The sequence below is a fragment of the Metopolophium dirhodum genome, chromosome 1 (genome assembly GCF_019925205.1).
Source record: "Metopolophium dirhodum isolate CAU chromosome 1, ASM1992520v1, whole genome shotgun sequence".
In the NCBI taxonomy this organism is placed as follows: Eukaryota; Metazoa; Arthropoda; class Insecta; order Hemiptera; family Aphididae; genus Metopolophium; species Metopolophium dirhodum.
In genome coordinates, this window is record NC_083560.1 from 70,149,157 (window position 1) to 70,171,164 (window position 22,008).

Here is a 22,008-nt window from a genome sequence, read left to right on the forward strand (position 1 = left end):
TAAATTTCCCACTTTGAATGATACTAGTTGAATTTTAACTGTTTTGAAAATGTCATGAAATTACAAAAAATTATAATGATGAGTCATATTATGTGCAAATGTCTTAACTTTTCAATTAAAACCATTTTAATGTTTTATGTTAATTTCTGAAAATTTGAATACCTATCTATTTAGATTTTAAAAATAGCCATAAACGTTCAAATTCTTAATTTTTACACACGTACGACATAGCAAATTTTTGTTCACCAGTTTCAATAGCGTGCTGTCAGTTTTGATACTAGAGTGAATTGACCTATTATCAAACTTTTAAGTAAGAACATTATCCGTGTTCTCTCGTTAGTTTTTTACTATGTTTTAATTTTTAAGTGAGTTATGAGTAAGTAAAATATTAAATTTTACTATGTAGTATACGTGTGTAAGACGGATACAATACAATATGCGGGTTCCACGTCATTTTAATAGCAACAAGCCTAAGTCTATACTCTGAGATAATATGTTAAAAAATATTATTGACATTCAAATCCTCCAATTTACAAAACGACGACGAATCCCAATTCTTACACTATCACTGGTGATCATTTAATTTACACACACTCTTGCACACCCACACTTGGAATATATTACTATTCAATATAAAACGACTATTTACAAGCTATCACTGATATCCCAGTTATCAATTATCATAAAAAAATTATAATATTTCTTTTTCAATTATGGCAATATAATTTAATTATTTTTTTAATTATAATTTTTGTGATTATAATAATTGGATGATTAATAAGTAAATCAACAATGACATAAAAAATAACATATTGACCAAATAATTACATTTTATAACATAATATAGTTATCTATAGCCTATTTGTGAAACAGTTGTATTTGGTTTATGCTCAGCATAACATAGTTAAATTTTGCTCTTGAATTCTTTAAATATGATTAATAAATGTACTATAAAATGTCGTGTTTTTATATTTCTTTGATTTAATATTACGTCTATAATAACTTAAAATAAAATATTATTTTAGTGTAATGTGTTTTTGAATTTATAATTTCGATGAAACTTGAGTAACTGAACAGAACAATATATTATCATACACAAGGTAAATCAATTATTTATATAATAAATTATATGTTAAAACATTGACTAAATAGTAAAACAAAAACCAATATCTAGAATATAAAATTCAGTAAACTATTATACTTTTTATTCATTTAAAATAATTAATAAATTACTGCCGTCCTTAACTTAACCATTTACCATAAGTAGACATCTATTGCACTGGAGTAAAATAGTTATAGCTGTATAGTATTATTCATTCAAAATAAATTGTGTTTATAAAAATATGTTTATTTGCAAGAAGACTAAAAATCATGATAAATAAAAAATATTGATTTAATAATCGGTAATAATGATTTTGACTTTTGAAGATTTTTCAAATATTAAAATAAAAGCGTATGGTTAATGGTAATGATTATTATAATTTAAAATAAATAATAAACATTTAAAATATTATTACAATTAACCAAGTAGAGAAATATTTCCAAAAGTCAATACTTAATATAATAATGGTAAACTTTATTAAAACGTATTCCATGTAATATATTTATAATGTAATATTTAAATAAATATGTTGTTGCTAAATATTCCAAGTCTTTAAGATTATAATTATTTTGCATTACAATTCAAAACTAATTAACTGAACTACGTGAATCTCATCAAGTATAATTTATACCTATGTATTAATGATATTTCGGAACATTTTCTTAATTTTCAGAGGATTTTCCTTGTGCCTAGGGAAATTTATGTATAAACTAATAAATTATAAATCTTAAGTATCAACTGTAGAAAGTACATTATCTTTCTACACTTCGCTCGGGAATTAATAATATTGTTCCCTGCCTATAGATTGTTCGATTAAAAGTATTTTTTTCAAAAAACAATCAAAATACCATTCTTTATTTCTATTGTTCTATACACCTATTTAATACAGACACAAAGGTAAAATACGACTTCAACAATATATATTAATTTTAAACTCCTTAAATTGGTTTTCAATAAGTAACAGACCTTCGTCAATCCTATGTATCTATAATACGCTTCTGCAGGAGAGACAGAGATAAGAAACCTGGGTGTGGTACCTACATTCCTAATGAAACGAGCCACTGTCTACTGTTAATGTGATTATAATATTTTCTGCCATTTAATTTAATTACAAATCATACTACGATAAGCTGTGATATTTCAAAAGTAATTTTACTGTGTCTTTACTGCACAAAATAAATTATAAGTGGTTTTAAAAAAAAATACTAAGCATAATAAATTACAATTATGAATGTATTATCAGGAATTTCATTAAGTTAAATTTATAGCTAGCATTTAAGTCATGGCATTAAATGTTTGGATAAGTATTTTTGAAGTATGATAGGTTATTAGGTATAACTTTATATTATTATTTTTGTTTTTGTCATAGAAAATCGAGAAAATATGGCTGATCGTGAGCGTCAAAGGAACTATTATGGACATTCCTTTGTTCATAGGATTATAATCATAATGGTATGTAAACAATACAATTTTAAAATTGAAATTACCAAAATTATATTTTTATAAAAAATTATTCTGTATGTTTACAGACGTATAGTTTGTCATTTGCATAGAAATATTTTTTTGCATATAAAATTTGTTTAAAAAATGTTAAAATATTGAAACAAATAACGTAATAAAAACACAAAATATATTATTATTAAATAAAAACTTAAGTAGTATAATAAAGGCTGTGAGTTTTTACTGCAATTGTACATGTTGTTTTTTTTGGAAAGAATCAAGTTTGATCAACATTTGTTTTACGTTACATACCTATTATTAATATTGCATATTTTAAATTTTTGAATAGGTATAATAGGTACTTGAAGGTTTGCATCTATTATTGTAAAAATCAATTAAAATATTCATTTTTCCTTTTTTTTTTTGTAAACTGTAATATATACAAATCATAATATTTTTGCGTATATTTTACCAATTATTCACAGCTTAAGCACATTATTACCGATTTACTAGTTTTTTAGTGTGCATTAATTTAACAGGCCATAATATATAGTACGGAAATTGGAATAAAAATAACCAGGAAAAATCCCTAAAATAAATATATGATAGCTTAATAAATAATACAAAATATTTAAATTAAATTATGAAATAAATAATAACAGTTAATTGTTATTTATTACGCCGTTTTTTATATTTTGACGATAATTTCAGCATTTCAAATGTTATTTGTTCCTTTGATAATATATTGTTGGTACCTAAGTAGAAAACGGATTGGAATGCAAATTTCATTTTTTTCAAAATGTCCGAAAACATTGCTTTTCAAGCACAAAGTTAATTTCATGTATCAAAAGAATTAAAAATTGTATTTTTTTTTTGTATTTTTTGACATTTATAGTGCTTTTTTATTTAGAATAGATAGTATTTCATAAAAATTTAGTTAAAATTCATTCTAAAAGAATAAAACTAAAAATTATTTATTATGCCTTGTCGTACTTCTATTTTTATTATTTGTTATGTTTTTACCGATAAGATAAATATGACGCCGTTATTACACCTATAATACGATTTGTATAATTAATTTTATGGAATTAATTTTCAGGCTAAAAAGAAGATAGGAGAAGACGAATAATTAACAATAATAAGAATTTATATGATAATTATTAATTAATAACAAAACAAATTTTGTCAATGTTAAAAATAATTTTAATAGCATATTAAGTGCATTAAAAAAAAAATATATGTTATGAGTGCATTGAATCGTATTTTTTAAAGATATTTTTCTGGTTTTTTAGAGCATTTAAATTCGTTACCTAATTATAAAGTAGTAATAACCAACAAACAGCTAAAGGAAATGGAAACCGTAATTTTCTGTCATAAATTGTCTAATACACACGGATCGAATTCTAAATTTTTTTTAATTTGTTGTTATATCTACTTGAAATTGACTTTCTCACATTTTTAATTTCTTGAATTTAAACTTCTCCATAATCTGAAATATTCCATTTTAGATTCTGAGCGAAGCGATGAATGTATTGATTCTACAATGATGTGTGTTTTTTTTTTTAAATTTTTTTTTATTTTTTTTATTTTTTTATTTTTTTCTTTTTTTTTTCTTTTTGTGTCTGTCATCACCTTTTAGGACAGTAAAAGTGCTTGGATTTTCTTCAATAGTAACTTTTCTGATAGGAAAGTGAATCTAGTTGGTACTTTGGGGGGGGGGGGGGGGTCAAAAGTAAAAATTTCCCAGTAGTTTTCACAAGCGACGTGAAAAACAAAAGAAAAATATAAGGAAAAACGGGAATTTTTACGCAAAATCTGTTTTCGAGAAAATCGATTTTGGTTTTTGGTGTAACTCTAAAACAAATGACCGTAGGGACATGAAATTTTGACTGAATGTTTATATTAGCATTTTCTATGCACCATAAAATTTACAAAATATTTGACTCTTTTTGAGCTGTTTACGGCCATTGTCAGTTTTCAATTTTTTTAGTTTTTTTTTCTATAAATATCAATAAAATTTTATCTGTTGAGTAAAAAAGCTTGAAAATTTAATAGAAGGCTCCCAGGTTATTGTTTCAAAGGCAGATGAAAAAAATTAAAAATCCTTAGTCACAGTTTTTAATTATAAGCATTTAAAGTTCAAACTTTGACAAAATACGGAAAAATCACGAAAAATAGCAAATTATTTTGATGAGAATTCATAAAAATTTTTCTTTTTAAATCTAAGATTTGAAAATGTAATATAAGATTACTCATAAGTTTGTGTACCTTTATCAAAAAAAAAATGTCTAGAAGAAACTTAAATTAAATTTTTATGAGCGTCTGAAATTTATATTTTTACAACATTTGATATTTACTCGATTTCTCATGTAACAATTTTCTTATTTTATTGTAATTAAAAAACGAATGACTGTAGATACTTGAAAATTTCACTGAATGTTTATATTAGCATTTTCTATACACCATAAAATGTTGAAAATATTTTGACTCTTTTTGAGCTGTTCACGGACATTGTCAGTTTTCAATTTTTTTAGTTTTTTTTCTATAAATATCAATAAATTTTTATTTGTTGGGTAAAAAAGCGTGAAAATTTAATATAATGCTCCTGATATATCGTTCTAATAGCAGTTGAAAAATATTAAAAATACATAGGCACAATTTTTTTTTATAAGCATTTAAAGTTCAAATTTTGACAACATTTATCAAATTTATAATTTATTAACTATTTTGTAGTTAAAAATATATAAAATGTTTAACTTTTATGGCTAAGGATTGAAAATTTAAAACAAGGCTCCACGTAAATAGGTTATATATAAATTACTTTATTCACAATAATATCATCAAATATACTTGGTAAAATCATAGGCTGACTGACCGTTTTCGCTCAGAATCGTTTTTCTTATACAATGATATTATATCATTGAATTCAAATTTAACACCATCCATTACAGTGACCCACTTGTAACTTACCGTACAGCAGAGCGACATCCACTTATCCACCTTTTTTTTGTTGTAATTTAAAAACAAATAACCTCAATAACGTGAATGAAATATTCACCAATATTGTTTATATTATACTTTTCTACATACCTAGTATAATTTTAAAAATAGGTTTGCTCTTTTTGAACTATTTATAGGCATTTGAAGCAAGAACTAGAATCTTTTGAATTTATCAGTATTGGTTCAAGTACTGGTTCTTCAAAAATAAATAACTGTTCCAGTTCAATTCTGGTTTTTATATAAAAAAATATAAGTATCGGTTCCAAATAAATTCGGTAGGTACTGCTTCAAAATAATTTAGGTACCGAAAAGTATAATAATTTTAAATACTTATTAAGAATGCGGGTCTATTTAATAGTATAAGAAATATTAGATATCGCATTATGATCATACATAGTTTATATACAAAACAGTAATACCATTAAATTATGATAAATAAAAAAATTTTATTTTTGAACCTAAAAGAACCTATTTAATTTAAAATTTCCTGTTCGGTTCCGATTCCAGTTCTTAATAACTTAAAGGTTCCGGTTGCAGAACTGGTTCTTTTAGGTTCGGTTCCAGTGCCTGATTTGAAGTTTTTGATTTTCTGTTTATGTATACCTATGTCGTTAAAAAATAAATAATGATAAAAATAAACATAGTTAATTTAATAGATAAAATTTAGACAAAATAAGATATTTAAACATAGAATAACAATTTTTAATTATTTTGTTGTAATTTAAATAATATATTAATCATATGGGTACTTGAAACTTTTAACGTAAGTACCTATATATTATTATATTTTATAAGTAGGTACACACAATGATATTTTCAATTGGATTTTTTTCGGGAAAAATTAATTCAACCTACCACGTATTTCTATTTAATATTTATTAATTTTAAAATAAATTACTTCAATAGCTTAATAGATTAATATATTATCTAAATATATCATAAAATATACACAATAATATAGGGCTTACATGGTGTTTTCACTTAAAATCGATGTTTTCGTGTGTAATGATTTATCATTGAATTAAAATTGATATATCCTGATATATCGTTCTAATAGCAGTTGAAAAATATTAAAAATACATAGGCACAATTTTTTTTTATAAGCATTTAAAGTTCAAATTTTGACAACATTTATCAAATTTATAATTTATTAACTATTTTGTAGTTAAAAATATATAAAATGTTTAACTTTTATGGCTAAGGATTGAAAATTTAAAACAAGGCTCCACGTAAATAGGTTATATATAAATTACTTTATTCACAATAATATCATCAAATATACTTGGTAAAATCATAGGCTGACTGACCGTTTTCGCTCAGAATCGTTTTTCTTATACAATGATATTATATCATTGAATTCAAATTTAACACCATCCATTACAGTGACCCACTTGTAACCTACCGTACAGCAGAGCGACATCCACTTATCCACCATTTTTAAATTACTCTTTTTTTAGATTTTAGTTAGATGAAATTAAAAAGTTGGAAAGTCGATCCCAAAAAGAGTTGATGACAAATTAAAATCTGTTAAAATTTTTTTTGCTTCACTAAATTAATCCCTTTGCGTTGGAATGAAAACACGACTAAATGCCATGTTCTGCGTGTCCCAGACAAAGACAGAAAATCAGAAAACTGAATAATAATAATTTAATTATAAATATTTAACTATTTACTATCTAATTTTTTAACTACCTTCGATTTAAATTTCAAAATATTATATATTCGAGTATCTATATATATTTTTACGATGGGGTAACTTAATAAATAAAGTATAGTTAATTTTAAAGTGTGTCGGTAATAATTGTATTCTTTGATCGTTTGTAAAATTAATGAGATGAAAAAATTATTGTTTGAATTTGAAAACCATAGTATAAATATGGAAGTAAGTTCAATTTTATTTTATATTTATTTTCAACATTAATTAATGTTTATTATTTATTGTTTTTTAATTTTCATTAAAAAACAATTCTTTATTGATTTTCAATTTTAATATATCAAGGTTTTTTATTCACATCATAAATATAAGCTACATAATATTAATGGAATAACTTTTTGCAGTTGTAGTATATACTAAATAAAAATAATAAAATGTTTTTTGACCATTTTCAACATCAGTGTAACGTTATTTAAAAACGAAAATTCTTGCTACCTATACTTAATTTTTTTTTAATTTTTATTATAATTTTTACAAGGTTAAAATGTTTGGGTGATTGTAACAATTATCAAACGCACAAGACATAAATGTCCTTTTGGTTCAAATGCTATCGTTATATTTTTTAATGTTGGCACTAAAAAATAATAATATTGTACTAGATGATTTTTTATTTTAATAACAATTATTTTATTTTTAACAGGTATTTGTATCACTATCACATGCACATTTATTGAAATCGGAGAATAATTCAACGGTTTGCTCGGAATTCTTATCATGCCTGAAATGTGCGAAACACGCCTCTTGTAGTTGGTCGTTAGACAATCAAAAATGTATAATGACACCTTCCAATTTAGGAAATTTAACAGTGAACATTGAAGGACACTGTCCACAGTTCACTATACTGAAAAAATCCGTCCTGAGGGATGAGTTATTTTCTTACACGGTGGCGGTGTCGAACGACAAGAACAATTTCGTAAAATTTCTACAAGGGCATAAAATCACGTGCAACCTAGAAAATGAGAAACTCACGGGATATATGTTAAACGACGAGATCAAGTGCAACACGAAAAAACTAACGGCACAGAGGGACAAGCGATTTAAAGCGTTGATGATTTACCATTATCATATTACAATCGACGACGACATAATACTAAGATTCAACAACGATTCCGACAATTATTTTGCGTATTACGATCACGATTGCAACAGGTTGTGGAGAGACGAAGAGTGCGTGACGTGCATGTGGACCGCGTACGGGTACAAGAACTACTTCAAACGGTGTACGACGAAAAACCAGTGCGTGGGCCAGTACGAGTATTACGGCAAGTGGCACGTGAAAAACTACACCGGGGTGGGGACCGACGACGTGGACAAGGACGGCGGCGTGCGTCTAGAGTGTCCGGAAGCTGAGATCCGATCCGTGGACCCGATGACGGCACCGTGGTTGGGCGGCACGACGGTGAGGTTCTCGGTTGTCAACCACCACATCCTGGCCGAGGGGAAGGAAGTATCAGTGACGGTAGCCGGGCGCGAGTGCTCGGAACCCAAAATGAAGCGAATGACTAGCGATGACGTGACGAACATCTCCTGCACCATGATGCCGGCAACCAACACGGACCGCCGCCGCAACCACGAGGGCCCGGTTCGGTTGCTGTACACCGGCGACCCGCCCAAGGTGACCATCACATCGTCGTTCGTCATCGGACTGGTGGACCCCGTGATCACGGACATGAGCCCAAGGTGTGGGCCAGCGGCCGGCGGCACTATGTTGCGTATCGGCGGCCGGTTTCTGGACGCGGGCACCTCGTTGCGGGTGTCGGTGGGCGACTACGCGACGTGTGAACCAGTGGCCCTATACTCGGACCTCATACTGTGCCGGACGAATCCGGCCTTGGTTGACGGGCCCACGGCGGCCAGGGTCAACGTGGTTTTCGACGGACAGCTGAGCAAGTACGTCGGCGACGGGTCGGTGGTGTTCACGTACGCGGCCGTGCCGGCGCTGGACCCCGGACAGTCGCTGCAGGGCATCGCGACCGGCGGCACAGCCGTCCAGCTGCGTGGCCGGCACTTCTCGTGCCTTCGGTATGCCATGTTCTACGTCCGGCACGGCGAACGGGTGCACTACACCAGTTGCAGGTTGGTCAACGACACGCTGGCCGTGTGCAGAGCGCCAAAGCTCGAGTACGGATGTGGCAGTGCCATCACGTCGTTGAAGTACGGACTGCGCGTGCAGGGCCCCGAGTACCACGAGATGGATCTGTTGCCACCACGGAATCCACACGGTTACAGTCTGCATCCCGACCCGGTGTTCGTGGACTTCGTTACGGACGGCCACACCTTAACAATCAACGGCCGTGACCTAGATCGCGGCTTCCGGCCACAAGACGACCTGACGGTCCGGTTCCGCGGTTCCGGCAGCGTGTGCGACGTCACATCCACGGACCACCAACGGATCGTGTGCGTGGCGACTACCAACGCGTCCGTGGCTGACCTGGCAACTGTGATCGGCGTAATCGTCACCATCGGCGACACGTTCGCGTGCGTGGTGAAGCGTAAGGCGGGCAGCCGGAGCCGCGGCCTCGGTGGGGGCCCGTCGGACAGCTTGGTCGCCGGCGTCAAGATCGTATGTCTGATCGCCATCGCCATTGCATGCATCGCCGTGTACCGCACCAAGGCCAGACATCGGGTCGGCGCCACGGCGCGGGCGTCGGCCGCGTCGGTGGCGTGCATCCATCCCAACACCACGGTCGGATATCGCAAAAAATGATCGTGTTCGAAGGGAGGACGGCCGCCGTTCGATGCGACGCTTCAGTACTCTATAAATATACAATTTTTATTAATTTTTTGAAGATACATGTATTATATGACCGTATCTCACGTGATCACTAAACGCGATACACGGTCTACAAAAATTTTACGAAATACCACCCGGCGCGCGCGTGCATTGTTCATAAATTGGTTTGGGATGTCCTGTCCTTTTTGGGGCTTTTATATTATATTATTATCAACTGTTACTTACTATACTATAATGTGTTGGTTATAATACACCGTTTAATTAATTTTATTTGTCTGAAGTTGTTTTGTATTAATAAAACCCTCATTGTCGCCTTTCAATGTATATAGGTACACAGATCCGCCTCAAAATATACTAAAACTACCATAATTATATTATTACTGTCGTACACTTGGCCCGGAAACGTCGAGCCCCGTTTTTGGTTTCAATATAATATAGGTTTATAAGTACCTGTGCCTCTACCCATTATATACCTATACAATACAAAAATACCTTTTGTGTCACGGAATTCGAAAGGTGCGATGTTCAAAATAGTATTATATTATATATTATTATTTTTGAAAACGATCAATATATACAATTGTATATGTACCTAATATATAAGTTTAAGTATTTTATCATACGTTATTATATTATCCTTCCGTTTACCATTTAATTGTGTTTCGGCCTAATGTATGTTTAAGTGTCAACTAAAATAGCTGAAAACACATTTTTATTCATCGATATCTGGGGATAATGGGTTATTGATAACCCCCTGTCTGGAGACTTACATGCGTATGGGCGCCTCACTTCGTATACGAGCGCCGAGCAGCCGTCTGCTGTGATCATTCCAGTGCCGAGGTATGAAGAGTGCACATCTAAAATATTCTTATTAAAGATGTTTCGTTTTTTAATATAGAAAAGTGTCATATTATTTTTATTTGTTATTAAATTACTTTTTATCTTTTATTATTAAATAAAAATCTCTAGTTGTCAATCTGCTTACATTTTGGTTTCAACAAGATCTGTACCCATCGGACGACACAATAAAACCACAATCAGGTAAGTAAAAATTATTAATATTTAATTGTATATAAATTCAAGATCTAAAATATATATAATTATAACATATTATAACAATATAACCCCACATACTATATTATTGTTTAAGAGGACGCAATACGTTAATTTGTTGTCTCCGTCTAACAAATGCGTAAAAAACCTACATACAAACACAAATAATGTACTTACCATAAAGTTTTATAATAGGTCGATTTACTCTAATTTTTAAAATAACGAAACTAAACGTGATCAGCCGAGCGTACATTTTGTATGTTACGCATATATAAGACGCAGACAACAAATGCCCACTCTTAATGCGTTATAAACACTTAGCCAGAATAGAAAAATATTATAAATTAATATAATAACTAGATAGACAATAATAATAGAGAATTAATTATAGTCATCTTATATTTATCATTTATTTAATGACAAACCTATATGTATATGTAAGTATAATATTATAACAGTCTCGTAATGTTATACAAAATAAAAAAAAATTCAATTATTCGGTGATAAACATTGTTTGATTTTTCTTTTACAAAGACTAAATTATAATTGTATGTTAAAAAACATTTTTAAATAAATACATTTTTTCTGTGGTTGATTCTCGGTATTATTTATACTGATATTGTTTAAATTCTTATTAATATAATACATATAAAATGACGAACATCGCGATTGTTTTTATTTTAAAGAGAAGGCTTTCAATGTTTGATAAAAATGTCTTAGTTATTTTTAAGTTAAGTAAAATACATAGTTTATAAATATATACATTATACATTGGCGGTTCTTGACGAGTTTCCCCAAGGGCCAAGGGGTAATGAAATAATTTTGTATTTTGTATTTTGTATTTTATATTTACATAAACATTACATTTTTTCCAAATTTTGTATTTTCTATACACAGACCAGGGGGGCGACCCACCTATATCGCTCCTTGTTAGACCGTCACTGATGTCTCATCATGCTGTTGTCGTATGCTTTCTAGTCTCCAGACTCTCGTAGGCTGTATATACTAAAATATAATACAATGATACTTAGTAATAATAATAATAATAATAATAATAAGTACTTAAATATTACAGTATGTTATCCATAACTAGCATTAATAAAAAAATGTTTAATACATACCAACTTGATAATAATTAGTTATTAATACTTTAATTTTCAAAATTATTATATAAATTGGCTACAAACTACCGTATAGATTTCCAAGCTCATAATACATATTTAAATAAATATAACCCCTTGCCAAAATAATAATTTTAACATATCGTGCTTATAGCCGCTTTAGGTATCCCTACAATATAATGAGTACTTCATACAAGTTTTATAAACACTGTGGTCGGTGAAATACAATATATTCATTTTGAACTTCACAAATTATATTATTGTAAATTTCGATAAAATTAATTCTAAGGCTTATAAATGCAGAAATGCATACTAATATGCAATTTAAAGAAGTAACCAATAATAGCATAGAACGTGAATTTCGTCATTTTAGCTTTTATTTGCAAAAATGTCCTTCATTTAAATTTAATTTTTGTTGATGATTCAATACTTTTTACAGCCACAGCATATAAATCATTCAACTGATTATCCCTCTTAGTCACCCACATTGTTATGTTCGTATCAGTTAGTTATTATTATTATCGCCGGTAGCGTCGTCGATAACAAGAAAAAAAAAAGTTATTATTATTATTATTATTATTCTCATTTGTTATATTATCGATTTTGATACTGAATCGTGCTTTGTGCCTATGCTATCGAGATAAAAATTTTAAGAATATACTAAGACACTAAGTAATAATATAATTATTATAATATACTAAGTAATCTTTATATCGATGTGCTTTGTACTCGTTTTATCGTATAGATTACTGATGAATCATAGTATAATAAATTAATTAATAATATATTAAGTATATTATTATTTATCTCGATATAATTTGTACTCATCTTATCGGACTGATGAATCATTCGATACATAATGATTTGCATGGCCTTGGCCTTCTAAGGCCACGATGATATTTGCTTCACTAGAAAGCCGGCCCATGTTGACCTGGTACTCGGTAGCCGACCTATGTTGACCTGGTAGCCGGCCCATTTGGACATTTGCTATAAATATAATATATTAGGTGTCAGTATCGTTTATTTTTGACCATATTATAGAGAGAGATATACTTTTATTGCTGTTACTGTGTATAATATTGTATAGTACCTACCTATCTATATTTTATGTTCGTTAATAATAATATTTTCGATAGATATGAATATTTACCCTCCTCCTCTCCACCACAATGTGTAAGGGAGTTGGGGTAAAAAAAATGTTGTGTAGGCAAAACAGTAACTGATGAGTAGTTTCTCGTATATACAACAGCTATATTTAATTTATATAATAAATCCATGATTTTTCCCAATTAATACGAGTTACGACGACTGGTCGACGTCCAACACTTCAATATATAGTAATAATTGTAAAAAATATTTCATCAAATTAGTTAATTACTTGTCACTAATCATAATTAATTAATAAATATCCTGGGAAATTTTAAATCATAATTTACCTAATACCTACCGTCCTAACTGTATAAGAGTTATTTATTAATTTATTTTAATAATATTATAATAAATGGAATTCAATTATTATTTATTATACAGAGAATTGTATAGTCATTAATCGTTTAATATAAAAACCCGGTTAACCACTAAGCAAAAGAACGGGTTCAGTTTTGGTTACCATTCAATTAATTATCTTCAATCTCGGACTTGGTAACCGCTCTCTTGTTTTATTGCTCCCTCTCTGGTCACGGTTAAGATAAATCGTTAAAACCGATTATTAACTGGTTTTAACTGGTTTTAACTGGTTTTGCTAAAACCGGTTTCCGTCCATGGTTAGACTACAATAAATTTATATAATGTAATTTTATTAACTTGTATACCTTTTTATTTATAAATTATTCACTTTGGATGTTTATCAAATTCGGTATAGTGACATTTCTTAAAAAATGGAAATTAGTAGTTATTTTTCGTATATTTTATAATTCAAATATTTTTTGGTTGAAGAAATCATCTGAAAGTAGGTATAATCATTACATAATTGTTGAACTTTTCTTTTTAAATGCATTAATTTTTAATTTAGTTCAATAACACAACACGCAAATATTAAAAAAAATTACAAATGATTGAAAAGTTATAATAGTTTTAGATTCTGAGATACGACTTTATTATCAATGTGGTTTGTAGAATACGTACAACAAACTTATAGGTATAGCCGTATAGGCTTTCTATACTATTTGTGAATACTGTTTTAATATATATAATGTTCTAGAAAGGGTGTTCACAAATTATTATTATTATTACAAGCATATTATTATTTAGACAATACTAACTGTCTACGCTAATGTATAATTGTGCTAACCAAAGACCTTATACTCATAAACTGAGCATGATTGTCCGGCGGGGATGAGTGGTGCTGTCACTACAAACTGCGTTTAACGCAGAGATATATTATTATTGTAACAAGTCAATATAACGAAAAAGTTGAAATCAAAAACAAGACTAGTTATTAGTAATAATACTCAATACAAATGTATTCATAATTTGTTTAATCCAATGAAAACTTATAAGAAATAGACATGAATCATGATATTATAATACAATACTTACGTATTTATTCTGCTGTTTTTGTTTTTAACTATGCCCAACCTGGTTGGTTTTTCGTGCATGCGCAGAAGTATGGAACCACATGTGCATCCTAGCCTACTTTGGCTGTGGGAACTACAATCATGCTCCGTCTATGAGTATAAGGTCTAAGGCTAACCAAGAAAGCTAAATTTGATTAATAATCATCGAGTTAAGTAAAATCAGTTGGTAATATAATTCGATGATATTTTTATAACTTTTAGCTTAATTTAATTTAACTATTAATTGTTTTATTCTTTTGATAATAATTTTATTATTTACGATAATCGTTGATAAATCATTTATCTATAGTTCTTATAATTTAGAAAAATATAGTTTAAATAGTGAGTAATGACTAATGATAATATTTAATTGTAATACTATTAATACTTTTTATTTGTTGTACCGTGTATTAAAATCATTATAAACATACTATTAATAATACAGTATACTTGCATTTTGATGGCATTATGAATAATAGTCAACTTTATATTGACGGCCCTTTTGACTGGGAAATAAATAAACTTTAAATAATTTAAATATTAGTATTAATAGTTTTATTTTTTTATCTAAATAACATTTATATCTTTGGCTATTAGTATAAATATCTTATTTACACTGCACTACTGCAGTTATTTTCTATTGATTAAGTATACATTATTACAATTTATTTACAATATAATTTTATGCTTGATTTGAGTAATGCTGTTTAAATAAGTTTATTTTAAGAAGTTTATGATATTAATGTTTGTTGTAGGTCTGATTATAGTTATTTAAAGCTTCAAATAATATGCTATATATCATTGTTTTAAAAAATAACTGTAAAATCTATTAAGATAAATACGATACAATCATGATGTTAATAAATTATTTATTTTTACTTCAAACTATATTAAATTTTAAAATTAAAATTAAAAATATTTCATATTATTATTACATATTAAGTACCTAAATGTATTTTAGATTTTGATTTACTATTAATAAAATAAAAATGTTTAATGTTCATACTTTTCACAAATAGTTATAAATATCCATATATCATAGTAAATATAAACGTTAAATAAATTATACTATACAAAATAATACTGATTACTTGTTTAACGAAAATGTATAATACATAACAATTAACTGATTATTTTGATTATTTTTAGAAAATTGGAAAAACTCAGGCATCATGGTTGACTGGACTGCAGGGTCAAGAAACCAACTTTGGAATAGTTCATCTATTTATAGACTTCTTGTAGTCATACTGGTACGTACAAATCTATATAATCATCATAGTTTTTTGAATAATATAATATAATTTTTAAAGGGATCCGATCCCGACCATTTTGAATGAGTTTAATATAGACAATTTTCTTCGAACGTACACACCTAATATATCAATTACGCAATAGACCAATATTAATTATTTTGTTTTATTTGTGTAAAACTGTAAAAGTATAAACCAGCTTGTACTAACTATCCGATAAAACTATCCTCTTCTATTTATCCGATGAAATTTCTGAAAACATGTTTAAACTCGTGATGAATTTTACTTGAAAACGGCATTCATACATTTTTTAATTTTTACTTCAATATTATTAACATTTTAAAATTCATTGTATTTAACATTTAGTATTCAAATTTTGAAATAGTACTCAGTATTCAATTTCATAAAAATTGGAAAATTAATTTTCGAGTAAACGTCATGATGAATTAAAATAAGTTTTCAGAAGTTTTATCCGATTTTTAGGATTGTTGGTACAATTATTAAAGACCTACAAGATACCTCAACTTTTTGAAATTGTTCAGTAGATAGTAATAGAAAACGTTTTATTTATTTACATAATAATAATCATAATATTAATTTGTGTATTTAAGTTCTATAGGTGATACCTGATAATTTAATCTACCTAATCTTTGAGTTGTTACAACTAGCTAATAGGTATCATTTTTTAAGATTGAAATTATATGGAGTTATCTGTTTTTTTGTCCCAAAATATAAAAAATTTCAAAATCAATCAATTTTAATTATTTATAAACTACGACAATAATTCAAATTTACTAAATCTGAATTCAAAGTTTATAAAAGCATATCCTAGCTATAGATCATAATATTTTGTTCTAGTACCTACCTATAATATGATTTATCTGACTGTAGCATCAAACTTCAAAACAAGACGATTCCTATACTATATTGAAAACTTTAGTTATATATATTTGATAAACATATCTGGCTGTTTTACAGAAATATAAATAACTTTTTTTAAAATTATATCGTTAAAAAGTGAATTTACGAAAAAAAATGGATAAATCTGGTGGTTGCTCCAAGCTGTTCAATTGGTATAGAAAACACAGACGTGATCGAATCATTTTTTTAAGTATTTATATTTTATACTAGTAACTATAGTTAATTTCAATGTCATGGAATATGTAGTATGTATTATAAATTTAAATTGTAGGTACCTAATGAAAATATAATCTGTATTAGTTTTTAAAAAGAACTTATCAAATAAGTACCTATTAACTTACCTAGTAGAATATTTGTAGTCATCTTCCATACGTGTGGATATTTCTGATAACTTAAATGTTTGATCAATTACTTAAAAACTAAACTTAAACTACAACTTGAGCATTAAAAGAAGCTTATTTTTACGGACAGTATTTGCTATAGAATTCAAAATTTGTTTATTATTTAATTATTTTTGTGTACGCCAAGAAATTTAAAATGTTCCAATATTTTGGAATCAAGTACTATAAAAAATTGATTATTTTATAATAAATTAAATCCAATTGCAAATAGATGTATTTGGATTACAGAATTTTCATTTTTATTGGTGAAAAACTATGAATGTAGTCAGTGTTGACAACAATATTGTTGCAAGTGTAAACTTGTAAACTTGTAAATACTTTGTAGGTAGTTTGTTAACTCTTTTTAATTGTAATTCGTAGTGAAATATTATTTCAATCATTTTACCTATAATATAAAATAAATCTGAATCTCTATATTAATCAATTAATACAGTCGGGATGAATTTTTTTACAGAGTATTAAAAGATAATGTTTTAAAAGTAGGTATTATATACCTAAGTACATCGAATTCCATCGAAATAGTTCAAATAGTTTTAGTATGTTGCTGAAATAAAATTGAGTTTAATAATAAAGCACTGGGTTATGCTAAGTCTTTATTCTATATTGTCATTGGTAGGTCTTTACATCTAAAAAAAAGTGTGCGTGTTACAAGCACGGGGGGGGGGGGGAGGTAAATTAAAACTTCTTTTGGAAACATAAAACTGATAGTTAAAATAATCACGATTTTTGAAATATGAATAAATAAATAAATTATAATTTAATAATAGAAAATAAATTAGGGCAGTTGAAGTTATAAGTCATATCTCATGAATCGTGGGTATGGCAATGTATGTTTAGAAAAATTGTTTTTTTTTAGTTTACTTACTGTAAAACATATTTTCTTTAACACAAGGTTTGAATTAAGTACTTCAATTTTGCTACGTTTTGAATTTTTTAATATTATATTGTCATACAGGTCAACTTTTTTCTCTCTCATTAATGGGAGAACCTATAGACTATAGAGTATAGATGGATTAAGTTGCAAGCTATATTTTCCTAACAACGTTAGCCCCGGACCTCTCCCCTCTCTTTACACACTCTATCCTATCAGTCATATAATATTATGTGTATACTCTATAGTGTTTTATTACTATGATTAATAAAACAAAATTGTTAAAATATTTATTTTTTCTACAGGTGTTCGTATGTGTAACACAAGTCAATTCTTTCAAGCACGATAAAACCAAAGATTCGGTAAATTGTTCAGGATTGAGGACATGTACAAAATGTGCAGAAAACCCGTCGTGCAGCTGGTCGTTACAACGGCAGACTTGTGTGAACACGACGCGGAGGCCGGAACTGTTAATGGTGAACATCCACGCGCACTGTCCGCAGTTTACCATCGTCGACAGTTTTGTCTATAAAATGCATCTGCCCTTCACGTACAAGGTGAAGGTATCGAACGACGTGAGCGGTTTCGTCAAGTACCTCAGCAAGAGCAACATCACGTGCTCACTGAGGGGCGTGACGTACAACGGTACGGTGAGTGAGGTGGAGGATACAATCAACTGCGAGTCGATAAGCAACGACAATCTGGAGTTCGACAAGCAGCGGCTCATGATCTACCACTACAGCATCGCGTTCGACGGCGTGCCGCTGCGGATCGACGATGGCGTCAACAATTACTTCACCGTATACAATAGCCATTATTGCGACATCTCCAACAAAACCAAGCACTGCGTCGCATGTTCCTGGGACTCGGAACTCAACACGTTCTACTATAAACGGTGTTCGGTAGCTAACATGTGCACGGGCCTATTTGAGTACTACGACAGTAGGAACGCGACCGCCTTCGCGGACACGACGACGGACGACAGGTACAACGAGGACACTGCTGCGCTGCTTCCCAAATCAGGACCACCTTCGGGTGCTTGTCCGGACATGACGATCCAGTCGGTGGAACCACTGACGGCGCCGTGGTCGGGTGGCGTAACGCTGGTGATAACAATCAAGAACCACGACGTGTTGTCCGAATCGCGGAAGGTGACCATCACGGTGGCCGGACGCGATTGCGTCTACCCGAAGACAGTAAACGGCGAGACCATCTCATGCACGGTTGGACCACCGAAGCCCGACGACTTGGCCACGGGCCCGGTGCACGTCGAGTACGGCCCGCTGCAGCTGACGTCGAGCCAGATGTTCCAATTCGTCTACCCCGAGCCGACCGCTCTGAGCCCGACGTGCGGTCCCATCTCCGGCGGTACCTTGTTACACATTACCGGTCATTCCCTGGACGCCGGCAGTACAGCCACCGTGTCCGTGGGCCCATCTAACGTGCCGTGCGAGCTGGTCGCTAGGTACGAGGACCGCGTGCTGTGCATGACCGGACCGGCAGACAGGCCAGCTTCGGGCGCCGTCACCATCGTGTTCGACAAGTTTTTGAGGAGGAAAGTCGGCGTAAATAGTAACACCGCACCATCGTTTAAGCCTGTGCAGTTCGTGTACGCGGGTGACCCAGTGCTAGACGCGAATCAGCCGTTCTCTGGCATCGCTTCGGGCGGAACCTACATCCCGGTGCGCGGCCGCCATCTGGCGTGCGTGAGCAACGCCACTCTGTACGTGGACGACCCGGACGGCTTGCGACACTACGCCGGTTGTGCGGTACGCAACGACACGTTCATGGAGTGCTGGTCGCCCGCGCTCGATCCTCCCCGATCGTTGACCCCCGGCGCCCCTGCCCCGTTGTTAAACTTTGGTTTCCGTGTGCGCTTTGCAGACCACACGCTGGACTTGTCGCCGCAGCCCGACTTTCCCGGTTACCGGTTGTACGCCGATCCGGCTTTCACGGATTTTGAGACTGACGGCCGTAACGTGACGATCAACGGCCGCCACCTGGACCGGGGCTACCAGCCGTCCGTCGACCTGGCCATCCGATTGCGTAACGTCAAGGGCACTCCTTGCACCGTAATCAGCACGCAGCGACGACAGATCGTGTGCGTGCGACCGCCGTCGTCCCCCACTGACGGAGACGTGCGTGAAATCTACGTCACCGTCGGCCGTGAATTAGCCCGTACCGTCAAGAAAAAGAAGAACAACACCGACAAGCGTTTCAAAGACGGGCCCTTGGGCGTGTTCGAAGTGTTCCTGGTGATCGTTGGTATCCTCACCGGCGTGTGCTTCATGTCGTTGCTGGCTGTCGCGGTCTACGTGGTGTGGAACAACAAATGTGACATCCGTCGATATTTGTAATATGCCTCAGTGAAATATTATAATATTGTGTGCTGTTCGAATTGAAGCATTGGTGGAGCAATCCTGCGCAAACAATTCAAAAACGTATTAATAATTTTTGATTTTTAAATTTCTTTTTTTTTTTTATTTTACACTGAATACATCAATAATATAATTTAATAATGTAACTTAACTATTTTTATAATGTCAGTTAAAGTGATCACTCGGATCCATACAGGTTATAGATTATGACGTAATCAAACGATAATTTATAATACTTTGACGTTTTTACATTACATTTAAGCACTTTATATTAACATAGAAAATATTATACTGATCACAATTTTTAAAATATATCTGATATTGAACACAAACTTTTGATATTGTAATATTTTTATTTTAGATCGTTTAACTATTCATTAGTAAATATAAAAATTGAATTTCAATTTACTATATTAATAAAACATATCAACTAGATACAAAATATGTATACTTTCTTATTTTATGTAGGTACTAATATACAATTTACAATATCAAGCTATTAAATTTAAGGTGTGATTCGAATCATACCGTCTGTGTTTTCTACTAAAATATACTTATTATCTTACAATAACTTTACTTAAATCAACACAAAAAAACAATGTTAATAATATTTCCTTTTTCAATATGATATTTCAATAATATATTCATTATGAAGGTTAGGTTAAGTATATTCGTTTTTTAAAGAATAAGCAAATATAAGAACTGAAAAGGTAAATAAACACAATTGAAACGTTTGACGGAAGAAGCCACACATTGGTGACAATAACCTATTTTGAACATTTATTACATATTTGGGATTAGTGTTATAAGTTGTAATATTATTTTATATGAATGAAATGAAATGGAAAAATAATATTTTTTTAATTAGACGGTTTTTTAATAGTGAGTTGTTGTTAATAATTGTAAAATATTTTATAAAAAACTTTAACTTACTTATATAATATTTAAATAAGTTTCTTTTTTAAAAGAGTGCTTAGCGTGTGAAGCCGGTTGTTTAATTTGAGTCTCTTTGAGACTTTATGTGTTAAGCCCAGATTAGACGAAAATCTAGTATAAGTCCTAGGTGTACTTAACTGGATGGAAGCAAAGGTGGGCATTAACTTGTTAAATAGTTTAAGTTCGGTTAAACGGTTAATTTTTTTTATTTCTTAACTTGACTAGTTAATTATTTTTTTTTTTAACTTATTAACTTTGCTGTAACTTAACTTTTTATAGTTAATTATCATTTTCTTGCAGTTAAGTTCATTTTCTTTTCGTGCCATGCGTAATCAACTAGACAATACTGATTCGTTGACTGTTTTTTGATTTTGGTAATTTATTTTCAAATTATATATTATAATAATCTAATTTTTTACACAGTGTTAAACGTCTTGGTGAATGTTTGTGTATAAAAAAATACTAGGGAAAGTTATAACTTAAATATATTGTAACTTGAAAAAAAATTACTAACTATTTTTTAACTGGGTTA

General features: G+C 30.9%; 2 protein-coding genes across 2 annotated transcripts; both read left to right on the plus strand.

The window, feature by feature from the left end:
* The first annotated feature begins 879 nt into the window (after window positions 1-879).
* LOC132936090 (plexin-B2-like) lies at window positions 880-10,260 on the plus strand. The gene is made up of 3 exons (XM_061002782.1): window positions 880-1,100; window positions 2,472-2,554; window positions 7,897-10,260. Exons 2-3 carry the CDS (start codon window positions 2,486-2,488, stop codon window positions 9,961-9,963), a joined length of 2,136 nt encoding a protein of 711 aa, XP_060858765.1. The 5' UTR covers window positions 880-1,100; window positions 2,472-2,485; the 3' UTR covers window positions 9,964-10,260.
* Window positions 10,261-10,408: 148 nt separating this feature from the next.
* On the plus strand, window positions 10,409-20,861 carry LOC132936091 (plexin-A3-like). The gene is made up of 3 exons (XM_061002783.1): window positions 10,409-11,031; window positions 15,869-15,969; window positions 18,468-20,861. The coding sequence occupies exons 2-3, from the start codon at window positions 15,892-15,894 to the stop codon at window positions 20,517-20,519; spliced, it is 2,130 nt and encodes a 709-aa protein (XP_060858766.1). The 5' UTR covers window positions 10,409-11,031; window positions 15,869-15,891; the 3' UTR covers window positions 20,520-20,861.
* Window positions 20,862-22,008: the final 1,147 nt, after the last annotated feature.

Coding starts and splice junctions, on each gene's coding strand:
- LOC132936090 (XM_061002782.1), top strand. CDS start 2,486: ATGGCTGATCGTGAGCGTCAAAGGAACTATTATGGACATTCCTTTGTT. Junction 2,555..7,896: donor ATAGGATTATAATCATAATG/GTATGTAAACAA, acceptor TATTTTTAACAG/GTATTTGTATCACTATCACA.
- LOC132936091 (XM_061002783.1), top strand. CDS start 15,892: ATGGTTGACTGGACTGCAGGGTCAAGAAACCAACTTTGGAATAGTTCA. Junction 15,970..18,467: donor GACTTCTTGTAGTCATACTG/GTACGTACAAAT, acceptor TTTTTTCTACAG/GTGTTCGTATGTGTAACACA.